The sequence below is a fragment of the Carya illinoinensis genome, chromosome 9 (genome assembly GCF_018687715.1).
Source record: "Carya illinoinensis cultivar Pawnee chromosome 9, C.illinoinensisPawnee_v1, whole genome shotgun sequence".
NCBI lineage: Eukaryota > Viridiplantae > Streptophyta > Magnoliopsida > Fagales > Juglandaceae > Carya > Carya illinoinensis.
Window position 1 is genome coordinate 10,987,117 of NC_056760.1, and position 13,320 is coordinate 11,000,436.

The 13,320-nt window shown below is 40.1% G+C and overlaps 2 protein-coding genes across 2 annotated transcripts; one reads left to right on the forward strand and one right to left on the reverse strand.

The window, feature by feature from the left end:
* The first annotated feature begins 166 nt into the window (after positions 1–166).
* On the forward strand, positions 167–1,551 carry LOC122277446 (probable transcription repressor OFP9). The gene has a single exon (XM_043087422.1). It carries the CDS (start codon positions 1,018–1,020, stop codon positions 1,495–1,497), a length of 480 nt encoding a protein of 159 aa, XP_042943356.1. The 5' UTR covers positions 167–1,017; the 3' UTR covers positions 1,498–1,551.
* Positions 1,552–2,586: 1,035 nt separating this feature from the next.
* LOC122276792 (ankyrin repeat-containing protein At5g02620-like) lies at positions 2,587–10,639 on the reverse strand. Its single transcript, XM_043086696.1, has 6 exons — positions 10,481–10,639; positions 9,755–10,054; positions 5,518–5,638; positions 5,215–5,364; positions 3,844–4,394; positions 2,587–3,590 (listed from the first exon to the last, which is right to left on the reverse strand). Exons 1-6 carry the CDS (start codon positions 10,637–10,639, stop codon positions 2,865–2,867), a joined length of 2,007 nt encoding a protein of 668 aa, XP_042942630.1. The 3' UTR covers positions 2,587–2,864.
* Between the last annotated feature and the right edge of the window lie 2,681 nt (positions 10,640–13,320).

Sequence of the window (13,320 nt, forward strand, 5' to 3'; positions counted from 1 at the left end):
TTTTTCTGAAAAAAATTCCCGAGCAGAGCCAAGAGAATGTTATCCATTCAATTCACCTAATCAAACAGAACTTACAAAGAGACATGCCATGCATGAAATTAAAGAAACGTGAGCAACAAAGCATAAGACATGCTTTATCTCCAAACCCCCACAACCCTCTTTTAATATAATTGACACAATCATATATGGAGCCCTTCTTAATACAGTGCCCACCAATCATGGTACCGAACTGCTGCTTTTTGGTCATATAATTTCCACGGTTAAGGTACAATGTACAACTTTTTTTTTTGTTATGGTACACAAAATATGCTGTATTTGGTTAGGCACATGTAAGCGAGCTAAGAGTTGGACTAATTTCCATACATATGAGCGAGCTAAGGTTGTCGACATATTGAGTTGTCAAAGTGTTCCGATAGTACCATTACAACCCTTTAGTGCATATGCTTCATCAATTATCCCTACGTGATCTTGGAATCAGCCTAGTATTCACACATAAATGAGCAAGGATTAATAATGCTGTCTCTTTTAATTAGATGGGAATGTTAAGTTTCGCATTAGATCCGAGTCTGTGGTTTACCAGCAGGCACATCTTGGTTCCATCCTTTTTTTAAGTTCAGCAAGTACGCTGGAGCTGACACCCACAAGGCATGTGCAGCCAACCATAGTTTCCCTTTGCCATTACTTTCATCTATAATATGGTATCCTATTAGAGTTCTATGACAAAGGCTTTCACGAAGCCTTTGCTTTCCATATTAATCCTACTTTCAAATGCTTTCCACCTAACAGTGGCCTATAGAGGAAATTATTAAGGGTCTAGGTAAAACACCATAATCACTTGGCTCAATTAACAACACAGATGTTTCCCATTTCCTTTCCAACCTTCCTCTAAACTTATGTTTTAAATGTGGTAAACACAAGACACAATCATGATTAGCATGACCTACTTGCCAATTGTGCATAAATGATTATTCTTGAACTGGTTTCCCTTCAAAGCCTGCTCCCCGTTTATGCCTGAGAATGAAAGCGTCCAGGCAACAGAACAAGAAGCAACAGCTTCAGCAGAGAGGATGCAGGGCTTTGTGTTGCAGTAGCAGGCTTAGCGTATCTTCGTCAGAGGAAGCAGAGAGCTCAAATTCCGAGAGGTTTGCGTCAGTTTCAACCCTAGCGCACGCCATGGTGCAAGAGAGACTGGATCAAATGATTAGAGAAAGGCAGGAGGCAAGACAATTAGAGAGAAGAAGGCCGCAAAAATCAGGTCATGAAGGGACTAAGTTTGTTTTGGTGATGGCCATGGAAAAGTGCTCCTACGATCCCAGAGAGGATTTTAGGGAGTCCATGGTTGAGATGATCATAGCAAATCGGATTCAAGAACCAAAAGATCTTCGTAGTCTCTTGAATTATTATATTTCAATGAATTCTGAGGAGTACCATGGAATTATACTTGAGATTTTCCATGAGGTTTGCACCCATTTATTCTTATTTTGTAAATGCAATTAAACAATGTGAAATCGATTAGTGTCATGTTTGGATCTATGATAATGCATACAACCAATTGTGGTATGATCTGAATCTCTTATTTTTCAAAAATTTGTTTTTCTCACTTTACAAAATGCTGTTATATATTATGAGTTATTCTACTTACAAATTGACGTAAAGAGTAAACCATTTATACGAGTAATATTATATATAGTCGTTGAGTGTATAAATATCGTATAATTATTTTGAAAAAAAGTAAGATTTATTATTAAAAAATTAATTTCTTTTTATATAAATTTTGTATTTATTTATTTTTTAAATGATTGTATAGTATTTATAGACTATTGCAACTATATTGACGTGTGAAACCGTCAACATGAATTTAGTGGTTCGGTAAGTCCGATCCTAAATTAAGAGGTTATAAACTAAGGAATAAGGTCAAGAGTCAAATTATTCCAACCAAAAGTGGACATGACATTCCCCTGTAAAGTAAAACTTAGAAGCACCCAAAACAATAAATACCATTGCTTTTGCTTTATGTCTTAAAAGCACCTAATTACCGTTCAACGTGAAGCTCGTTTTCACTCGACAAGGAACTTATTTTCTTTTCTTTACTTTTCTTTCACGGCTCTCTCTCTCTCGTTGCCGTTGGTCGGAGAAAGCAAAAAACGAATCCAATCCACTGGCTTAGTAGGCTTTTAAGCCGCACCAGCCTGGTACCAGGCTGAGTTTACATGCTCGTACGTAGCATTTAATTGAGTGACAAATTTTGCATGCTTTTTTACATACCAAAATTTAATATGGGTATGTATATATATAGTTTATATCGCAGCATTAATTGACAAATTTAAATTAGACAATTAATATATTATATAGTAGCTGTCATAGTACTTCTTTTTATAAGTTTTTTGGACAATTACATTTATTCCTTGCTTACTATAAGAAAAACAATTTTTTTGCGTCACTTAAATTAGATGTGAAAAATATAAAATAGTTGTTAAAAAATTTTTCACAACTATTTTATATTTTTTACATTCAATTTAAGTGATGCAAAAAGTCATTTTTTTTTATAGTGACGGATAAAGCGTATAAAGTTTGGGAATCAAAAAGTACAAAGCTGGAGAACCTCGCAAATTAACCACAAATTGAGTACTTACTATACGATCACAAGCGAGAAAACAAACATGACCAAACATTTACTACAAGTTACAACCACAACAGCTAGGGCATCGCATGACCAAGATAAATAAAGCCAAACAAATTAAATACCCACACATCAACACATTATATCCAACTCAAGTAGTTTGAGGGACATTCCATAGCTCAAACCTCAAAGCAGCTGGCCAAGTTATATGTATTCAAAACGGCAGGCAATCTTGTACGTACGCCTACCGGTGCCGGTTGGAAGTGGCCGGTCGATGTTGAGGGAGTTCAAGGGAATTGGCGTTTCGATGTTTACGACAGCCAAACAAATATGTTGGAAGAGATAGCACCACAACAATAAGTTTCCAAGGGATTGACCGTCTCAACTCTTTCAGCAAGTACTTGTAGGTATCTGATAGAGATACATAGAGAGGGAAATATGAAAGTGCGAAAATTCCGACTGGCAGGAAAGAAAGTGCATATAGGATGACTTTAGTCCAGCTTTCCCTATTTTGTATCATGAGGAGGACAGTTGCTGCAAACGCAAACATCATCATGGACACGGACAAGAACAGAAATGTGAAGCCTAGCATTAGCTTGTTCGGAAGAGATTCCTTGAAGTCTATTAGTCGAAAAGGTGATGAGACGATTGATAGAAATATTACTACCGATGTCAAAGCAAATGAAAGGGACAGGACATCGGTCACCGTAAAAACCACAAAGAAAGGTTTATTGACGAGGATTGGAGCACCAGTCTGAGTGTTAGGACCTCCAGGTACCGTGTATGCTGCAGCAAAGGCAACAGTAGCAATGAGAACTGCGACAACGGTGCATCCTTCTGAGGTTCGCTTCAGCCATTCTGCTGATGTTGTTCGGAGCTCATTGTTTGTTTGATGAAATAAGCCCCAAGCGGTCAGCTTCATATCATTACGGTGTTCCTTGAAATGGCTTGGGATGACTGACTCCACACGCTGCACACGAATACCAAAATAAAGATATATAATGAGCGAGAACTCTTCAAATAGATGAACTGAACTGGTCCTAATACTTCAACTAGCTAATTAATGACATTATCCTAAAAACTTATGTTAATAAGTAGTGTACTTTTACAAGTTATTATAATCAACACTTAGAAGATTATTGTCCTAAAAGCATGCGTAGAAAGTATGCCAATGCGTGTTTGTGTTTCCAGATTAGCAAGACAGAGGATTAGAAGTTCGCCACCTTAAACCATTGCATTTCCTCTCGCAGTTCAAGTGCAGGGCCACGTATTTTCTCAGCTATATACTCTTTTCTTTTCAATCCAACTATATGAAGTACGGAATTTCCTTCGTTGTCAAATTTGCGTACTAGCCTCTTCATGGGCACTTCTTGTTTTGCTACAACCTCAAAAATCTTTAATCGGCGGTGCCTGATAGCTATATGCAATATGTTACGTCCTTTATCATCAATATGCTCAATTGCCTGGGGGTAACATTTCAGTATTTCTTCAGCAATGTCTATGCAGCCTGTCTTAGTTGCCAAAAACAAAGGAGTATCTGTTTCTGGCACTTGATCCCCTAGACCAAGTGAAGTCATTAATAAGGGGGCTTGTCCAATTCCCTTCTCTGGGCCAGGACTCTCACCAAATTTGTGGAGCGTAGGCTTTCCCTGGTCTATTCCAAGATAAGTTGCTTCCCATGAGAGATCTCTTTCTATTAAGAACTTAGCAAGCTTCAATGCTGACTCATATCTAGTAGGCTTTCGCTGTTTGGCTGAAGTAAAATATGAGTTGACTGTTGACGAAGTTCGGAAGTTAGTACATGTTGCATATATGTATAAAAGGAAAAACATGTAGAGATCTTATAAGCAAGCTGGCATCATACAATAGCTTTACGATCACGATTCTTTAAACTTTGAATAACTTTTAAGTATAAAAATAATTAATGCTCGAGTTTTATACATTTATCTTTTTACTAACATTGTTTCAAGAACTTGTTAATTAGGTCCCGACATTATATTTCTAATAACGAACTACGAAAATGCTGATGTGGCATGTCATGCGTCGATCTTTTGTACATTGTGTGCCACATGACTTAAAAATAAGAACTTATATAAATTGACAAAAAAATATAGCTTAAAAATCTAAGAATGAAAAAGCAGCTAGCTAGCTAGGCATGTCAACACTCATTTAGAAAATTCCATTTTTATAAAAATAATAAATACAAAAAAGAAATCCTAAAATGTTTATAAACGTACAATTTTAAAACATAAGACCAAAAAAATGTACAAAAGCATTGAAATTATGAGAGATACTATTTAGAAGCTGTTTTGCGAAAGAAAATTCAAAAGAATCATGACTTTTAGAGTTTTTATACTCTATGTATCCGTAAGTACTCATCGCAATTTGCTCGTTAATAACATCACATGACTTCATGAAACTCGTCATAGATTTCAAATTGGAATTGAAAAAACATTTTGAATGGTATTGGTAAGTAATTACTGCATGCATGGCACGATGGCCGCCCGAAACAAGAATATTGCACATATCAGGGAAACGTACATGCAACAATAACATGACGAGATCGATCAATTAATATTGGGCGATAAACGAACCAAAATTGATGATTTGCCTGAAAAATTCCCTTTTGTCCTCTCGTTCAAAAGCTCCAGAGTCGCATGATAGAAGCTGAAGATCAGTCATTCCATCTGCGTCTCGTTCACCAACCAAGTGTGGGAACATTTCGGCAACGAGCAGGGCCAAATCTGTAATCCAATTTCATATGAGGGTGAAAAGGACCCCCCAAGAAAAAGCAACAAAGAAGTGATAATCTTTGGTCCGGGTACATAAGGAGAAACATATGACACATACATATAATGTTTATAATGTTGTGAATGTGATCAAGAACCATTAATTACCGAAGTGCTCATTAACGACGGCGACATGTAGAATGGTGCTTCCATCACTCCTCTGGAGGAAGAGTTGTTGATTAGCTAAATTGTAGCCAGAAATTTTTCCTGCAAGAAATTTGAATACCTTCTGCAAGTACGTCTTCAAATGGATGTCCAAATGCTTTTCCAAATGCATCTTCAAATGCATCAGCATCGTCTACATCCACGGAGCTTGCAAGGGATTTTCTTCAGAGGAGATTTACCAGTGCTCAATTGCACAATCTCAACACTCTAGGATTCTTCTTTTGCTCGAGTCCATGAGTCCGCACTCATGTACACCTTGAGCAAACTGAGCTTCGCTCTAGGCTCATCCGAGCGAACAATCTGCTTCGCTCTAGCCACATCCGAGCGAACAATCTGAGTAAACTGAGCTTCGCTCTAGGCTCATCCGAGCGAACAATCTGCTTCGCTCTAGCCACATCCGAGCGAACACCTTGAACAAACTGAGCTTCGCTCTAGGCTCATCCGAGCGAACAATCTGCTTCGCTCTAGCCACATCCGAGCGAACAATTTGCTTGGTGCCTTTACAGCTTTCAAACCCAGGCTCCATAATCCTACAATCACACCAATCTCCAACTTGGAGACTAGTTCTCAACATGCCGAGCTCTATCTCCAGCATGATCCCTTATACAATTTTACAGCTCATGTCTTCAACTTAGAAGACTAACTAAAGTGATGCATAACTTTAGTTCATCACATACAATGCCCTTAATCAACACATCTACATAGGGCAACACATCTCCCACTGCACTGGGAATCAATGGTTTCGCACGGACCTTGACACATATCAGAGAACCTGTTGCTGAGGTCTCCATCTCTAATCCGGGTGACTGACCCTTCATCCTGCTGCTATCTTCAGTCGCATGTGTCCATCTTGTGTGCAATCTCCGACTTGCATAATCTCCCTTCTTGCAAGATTTTTCTTCATACCGTAGTTCACTACCATCATTCAGCAGGATACATTTTAAGGTAGTAACCACCATGGAGGTCTGATCGTCTTGGCAGTTCTTTAGGTGTAGATATCCCTGGAACATCTGACGTTTTGTTCCCATCTCTCACACCTATACTTCATGTCGTGGTCTAGGGAGATTTCTTTAGAAAAGTAAAACTGGGTTCCTTTTACTTTCTCTAATTCACACGACAATTAACCCGAGCCAAGACCAATTAATCCTTCGTGACCTTCCAACACCAAATGCTATTGGCAACAATAGCAACAATCTCCATCTTGTGACTTTGACTAGTCCCACAGCCAAGCTCCACCTCAATGAAGATCTTCATAGCTCCCGCTATCATGCTTCACCATAAAAGCATATCCACTCAGAATAAACTAATTTCAAGCATTTCACTTCGGCCCATGTCGAAAATAACCTTGCTGAAAACTATGGTGTAACTTCCACGTTTGGCTCTCCTGGAAGTTCATCAGCCATCGACATGAATTTCCACCACACACCCTGCATTAATGCCAAACCAATGCCTGTGTGTAAACTTGTGGACCTGCTAACATTAACACATCCTCTATCATGGCAACTCATGCTATGAGGATATACATGTCTCTTTTTTTTTTCATGGAGAGAGACACAACATTAGCATCAATACCAGTATCTCCATTTACTGACTTGGAGCCACTTGCCGAAACTGCTCCTTGTACTAGCCGTTTCACCAGTCGCTAGTATCACTGTTGACTTCAGGGATTGTTTTGCCCTTCAACGCCTTTTTGAGAAAACACTATTGAATGACTGCTGTCTTCAAGCTGTCCTTAACAGCATTGTGCACTGCAAGAAATGCAATGCTATGTATTTCTTCAGTTACCATATTCACAGCATCATTCTCAATTTTCTCCTGATTTTAGCAGTCTCTTGTGGCCTGTCTTGCCACAATTTCTAGCGAGTCATCTGTTGTCTAGATCTTGACTTGCCTCTGTCCTTACAATTAACATTCAGGACCAACAACTCGAAATCTTGCCAGAATCTCTTCTGCGCACTTCCTCGTCCAGGATAAGATCTCTTACATTGAGAAACTTCAACTTTGACTTCTTTGCAGAATTACTCATAGCCATTCTCATGACCTCCCAACCTTTTGACCACAACGCCAAATGCTATTGGGCAACAATAGTACCTTCTGCCTTATCTGAAATTGAACCGTTTCTCCACCTCAAATCTGACAAGATTTGAAACCTTACTTCCTGACATTGCTTTAATGAATTTACCGTAGAAATGAATAGTACCTTACTAAGTCAGTTCCCAGGAAAGATTGGAGGGTCACAATGGACACACTTAAAATTTCCAATCTCCTAGACAGAACCTCCTTAGACTGTACGTATCCACACTACCACACCAAAGCTTCATCTGCACTTTGTTATTTGCAACTGGCTTTTCAAAGAAAGCCACAATGAGATCCGATGCGGTTCTCCTCTTAATAACAATATGCTCCATGAGTTGTATGACTGCCAAAACCTGCTGATATAACAAGTTAATCAGCATCGTCCAATGATCTGAAATTTGATCCATCAAATTTCACGATCCCAACTGGCTTAAATTAAGCCCAAAACCAATGAGTCCATCATGACTCCAACTGGTTATGATCAAGCCCACAACTGATCTGCAACACGTGGACGGTTCAGATCGAATGTACCGATGGTGAATCTCAACATTCCCACCGTACTGATGAGTCCGGAATGATCCAAATAGTTTGCCACCACTATTTGATCATCGCGATGGAACTCCAACTGGCTACGATCAAGCCCAACATGATCTGCAACACCTTGACAGTTCAGATCGACAGTACCGATGGCGAATCTCCACATTCCCACCGTACAGATGAGTTCGGAATGATCCAAATAGTTTGTCACCACTATTTGATCATCACAATTGAACTCCAATCGGCGTAGATCTAGCCCAAAATGATCTGCAACACATCGACAGTTCAGATCGACAGTACTGATGGCGAATCTCAACATTCCCACCGTACGAATGAGTCCAGAATAATCCAAATAGTTGGAAAGCACTATTTGATCGTTGAAATCGGACTCCGGATGGCTTAGATCTAGCCCAACAAAGATCTGAAAATCGGACGGTCCAGATCTCTCTGGCGCGTGTACCACACGCGCCGCAGTAGGGCGTCTGAGGCGCGTCTGGCGCGTGGACAACACGCGCCACAGTAACTTGTGCAAGTGGGGAGCGCGTGAGGCGCGTGGCGTTCACGCGCCGAGCCTCTGTAGGGCGCGTGGGGGCGCGTGTCTCTCACGCGTCTTCAACCTCTGCCGCGCGTGAGGGCGCGTGGGTGCGTGTGGCTCAGTCGTCTTCTTCCTCCGATGCGCGTGGGGGCGCGTGGATGACAGCAGATACACGCGCTGACCTTCTAGGGGCGCGTGTGGGCTCTTCCGACCTCCGTTTTCGATTCCGTTTGCTGCAACAGATTCGTCTCGACGCAAGAAACACTCTGGAGTTGTCAAAAATTGATTTTGAGCAACTTGAATTTTCAGACAGCTCGAACCAGAGCTCTGATACCAATTGTTGAGCCTCTAACCTGTCCAAAAATCACACAAAACAATTTTAAAGTGGTTCGGCAACTTGCCTACGTCCACTGGAGCCTCTTTTATAGAATTTGTACAAGATTTACAAAAAATCTTCAAATTCTCAATTTTCCCTCACGTCCCTCTTTCTTTCTCCTCTCCCACTGCCCTTGATCTCTCACCTTAGTGAGGATGATTTTCTGCACACTTAAGCTCTCCTATTTATAGGAGAGCAGGTCACTACGTTGCAGCAATTTGCTGCATGATTCTTGGGGAGGTGCCTTGGAGGTGCCTAACAATACAAAAGCACTAAACGGTGCCTAACATGCCAAATTTGAGAACGGTGCATGTGCAGCAACTATACACCACCTGCACTCACACTTGGGTTGACTCAACAGGAATTACCCACCTCAGCTTTTTCAGCAAGTACTTGTAAGTTACCGATAGTGATATAAAAAGAGGGAAATATGCAAGTGCGAAGATTCCGACTGGTAGGAAAGAAAATGCATATAGGATGATTTTTGTCCAGCTTTCCCTGTTTTGTATCATGAGGAGGACCGTTGATCCAAATGCAAACATCATCATGGATACGGAGAGGAATAGAAATGTGAACCCAAACATGAGCTTATTTGGAAGAGATTTCTTGAAGTCTCGGAATCGGAATGGTGATGAGACGATGGAGAGAAATATTACCACTGATGTCAAAGCAAATGAAAGGGACAATACATCAGTCGCAGTAAAAACCACAAAGAAAGGTTTGTTGACGAGGACTGGAGTGCCTGCCTGACTATTTGGACCTCCAGGTACTGTGTAGGCTGCAGCGAAGGCAACGGTAGCAATGAGTACTGCGACAACGGTGCATCCTTCTGAGGTCCGCTTTATCCATTCTGTTGCAGATGTTCGGAGTTCTTTATTAAAAAATTGCTCAGCGGTCAGCTTCTTATCGTTACGATCATGTCCATGGAAATGGGGTGGGATCTTTGACTTCACACGCTGCACATCATGACAATAAAAAATCGAACATAATGATTGAAAGTTCAATTAAAAATAGAATATAATGATTGAAAGTTCAATTAAGAAGTTCATATCGTTTCAAGAAAATTCATTGCTTTAAAGCTTTCAACAATTTTTTGATCAGTTATAGCTTGAAAGTATATATTTTGCTAATTAATTAATGTGTATTTGCGCGCCAAAAGCATATTGCAGCAAGAAAGAGTATTAGAAATGCACTACGTACCTCAAACCATAGCATTTTATCTTGCAACTCAAGTTCAGGGCTTTGCAATTTCTCAGGCATATAATGTTTTGATTTCATTCCAACGACATGAAGTATGTAATTTCCTTCGTTGTCGAATTTTCGTACCAGTCTTCTCTTGGTCACTTCTCCTTTCGTTACAAGGTCAAAAATACTCAACTGACGATACTTATAGCTATATGCAATATGTTCCGCCCTTTGTCATCAATATGCTCAACTGCTTGGGGGTAACGTTTCTGTATTTCTTCAGCAATGTCTACACAGCCTGATTTAGTTGCCAAAAACAAAGGAGTATCTGTTTCTGGTATATCCCCTGCAGCCATTAATAATTGGGAGCCTTGTCCAACTCCCGGCCTCTTATCTCCTGTAGGATTCCCACCATATTTGTGTTGGGAATTTGAACCTTCTAAATTTACCCCTTTAGGATCTACCCTTTGCAGGCATAACAAGAAAAATAGAGAAATAATAACAACACAAAAAATTTACGTGGAAACTCCAAAACAGGAGAAAAACCACCAGACCCAGAGAAGAAAATTTACTATGTGAAAAATTATTACAATCACATAATTTTTCTCCTCACCACACCCACAAAGCTACCCCACTAGTAAATCTTTAACTCTACACCTCTTCCCCTTTTACAAAAGGCTAATAGAGGAATTTAACTAAAGTCAAAAGTTACTAGATAAGCTTTCAACTGGTGCACTTAAACTAAGAGGCTAAGCCTCTTATTTATAATACATGGCCTATGCCATTTTTATTAATCCCACCGGTGTGGGACTTTAAAAAGACAGAAAAGTCAACAATCTCCACCTTGTGATTTTGACTGGTCCCATAGCCAAGCTCCACCACAATGAAGATCTTCATAGTTTCCGCTATCATGCTTCACCATAAAAGCATACTCACTTAGAATAAACCAATTCCAAGTATTTCACTTTGGCCCATGTCGAAAACAACCTTGCTGAAAATTATGGTGTAACTTCCACGTTTGGCTCTCCTGGAAGTTCATCAGCCATCGACATGAATTTTCACTACACACCCTGCATCAATGCCAAACCAATGCCTGTGTACAAACTTGTGGACCCGCTAATATTAACACATCCTCTATCATGGCAACTTTGGGAATTAGCGGCATGCCATGAGGATGTACATGTCTCTTTTTAAAGATCAAAATCTTCCATGGAGAGAGACACAATATTAGCATCAATATCAGTATCTCCATTTACTGACTTGGAGCCACTTGCCGAACCTGCTCCAGCTCTTGGACAATTTTTCTTGACGTGCCCAGATTGTCCACACCCCTAGCAGACTACTTTCTTCTTCATGGAGTTCTTCATCTTCTCATTTCTAGCTGCTACCATCGCTAAGTTCTCAAGTGGAACATTACTTCCACTACTTAGTCTTCTCTCTTCAGAAAAGATTTTACTGGTAACTTTTGAAAAAATTATTTTCTCCTTCCCATGTATCAAAATAGGTTTCATGTGCTCATAGGAAGGTGGAAGAGACCAGATGAGTCTCAAGGCTTGATCCTCATCATCAATTTTAACTCCAATAGCTTCTAGCTCAGCGACAATACCATTGAGAACGCTTAAATGATCTGAAATAGTTATACCTTCACTCATTCGTAGTGTATGAAACTGCTCCTTCAGGTACACGCGATTTGAGACGCCCTTCGTCTGATACAACTCTTCGAGTTTTTCCCAGAGTTCCTTTGCCGTAGATATTCCATGTACATTTGCAAGAACATTTTTGGCCAGGCATAGACGTATTGCACTTGCTGTTCTCAAATCCAGATCCTCCCAATCTTCATCGCTCATTTTAGATCTGCTACTTTCACCAGTCACACTAGTACCAGTGCTGACTTCATGTGTTGGTCTGCCCTTCAATGCCTTGTGTAACCCTGATTGAATCAAGACATCCTTGACTTGTACTTGCCACAAGCCAAAATTGATTCTCCCATCAAATTTCTCCACCTCAAATTTGACAAGATTTGAAGGCCTACTTCCTGACATTGCTTTGATGAATTTACTGTAGAAATGAATAGTACCTCACTAAGTCAGTTTCCAGCAAAGATTGGAGGGTCACAATGGACACACTTAAAACTTCCAATCTCCTAGACAGAACCTCCTTAGACTGTACGTATCCACACTACCACACCAAAGCTCCACCCCACAAAAAGAGCCTAGTGGCTCTAATACCAATTGTTGGGAATTTGGACCTTCCAAATTCACCCCTCTAGGATCTACCCTTTGCAGGCATAACAAGAAAAATAGAGAAATAATAACAACACAAGAAATTTACGTGGAAACTCCAAAATAGGAGAAAAACCACCAGACCCAAAGAAGAAAATTCACTATGTGAAAATTGTTACAATCACACAATTTTTCTCCTCACCACACCTACAAAGCTACCCCACTAGTAAATCTTTAACTCTACACCTCTTTCCCTTTTACAAAAGGCTAATAGAGGAATTTAACTAAAGTCAAAAGTTACTAGATAAGCTTTTAACTGGTGCACTTAAACTAAGAGGCTAAGCCTTGTTGCAGATGGAGACAAAATAGCAAACGTTGAGCCATGCACCGTTTGCTTCTTTGGTTTATTAGGCACCGTTCGGTGCTTTTGTAATTGTTAGGCATCTCCCCACCTCCCCAAGATTCATGCAGCAAATTGCTGCAACGTAGTGATCTGCTCTCCTATAAATAGGAGAGCTTAAGGGTGCAGATAGTAGCATGCAGTAGAGAGTGCAGAAGAGAAAGAAGAGAGGAAGAGAGTGGGTGAGCAGAGAGAAATTTTTTTCTGTAAAAATCATTTCATAGTGAAATAACAGCAGCTGTGGACGTAGGCAATTGCCGAACCACGTTAAATTTCATCCCTCCTTTATTTAGAATCGTCTCTATGTCAGAACAGCTCCCAACAACTGGTATCAGAGCACTGGTTCGAGCTGTCCAAAAATTCAAGTTGTTCAAAATCAATTTTTGACAACTCCAAGGTGTTCCTTGCGTCGAGA

What these genes read in the sequence shown, in the direction of transcription:
- LOC122277446 (XM_043087422.1), top strand. Translation starts at nt 1,018, where the DNA reads ATGAAAGCGTCCAGGCAACAGAACAAGAAGCAACAGCTTCAGCAGAGA.
- LOC122276792 (XM_043086696.1), bottom strand. Translation starts at nt 10,639, where the DNA reads ATGGCTGCAGGGGATATACCAGAAACAGATACTCCTTTGTTTTTGGCA. An exon ending in TGCATATAGCTATAAGTATC is followed by an intron (nt 10,055 to 10,480) that starts GTCAGTTGAGTA and finishes CATGATGTGCAG; the next exon opens with CGTGTGAAGTCAAAGATCCC. An exon ending in CGTCGTTAATGAGCACTTCG is followed by an intron (nt 5,365 to 5,517) that starts GTAATTAATGGT and finishes ATTGGATTACAG; the next exon opens with ATTTGGCCCTGCTCGTTGCC.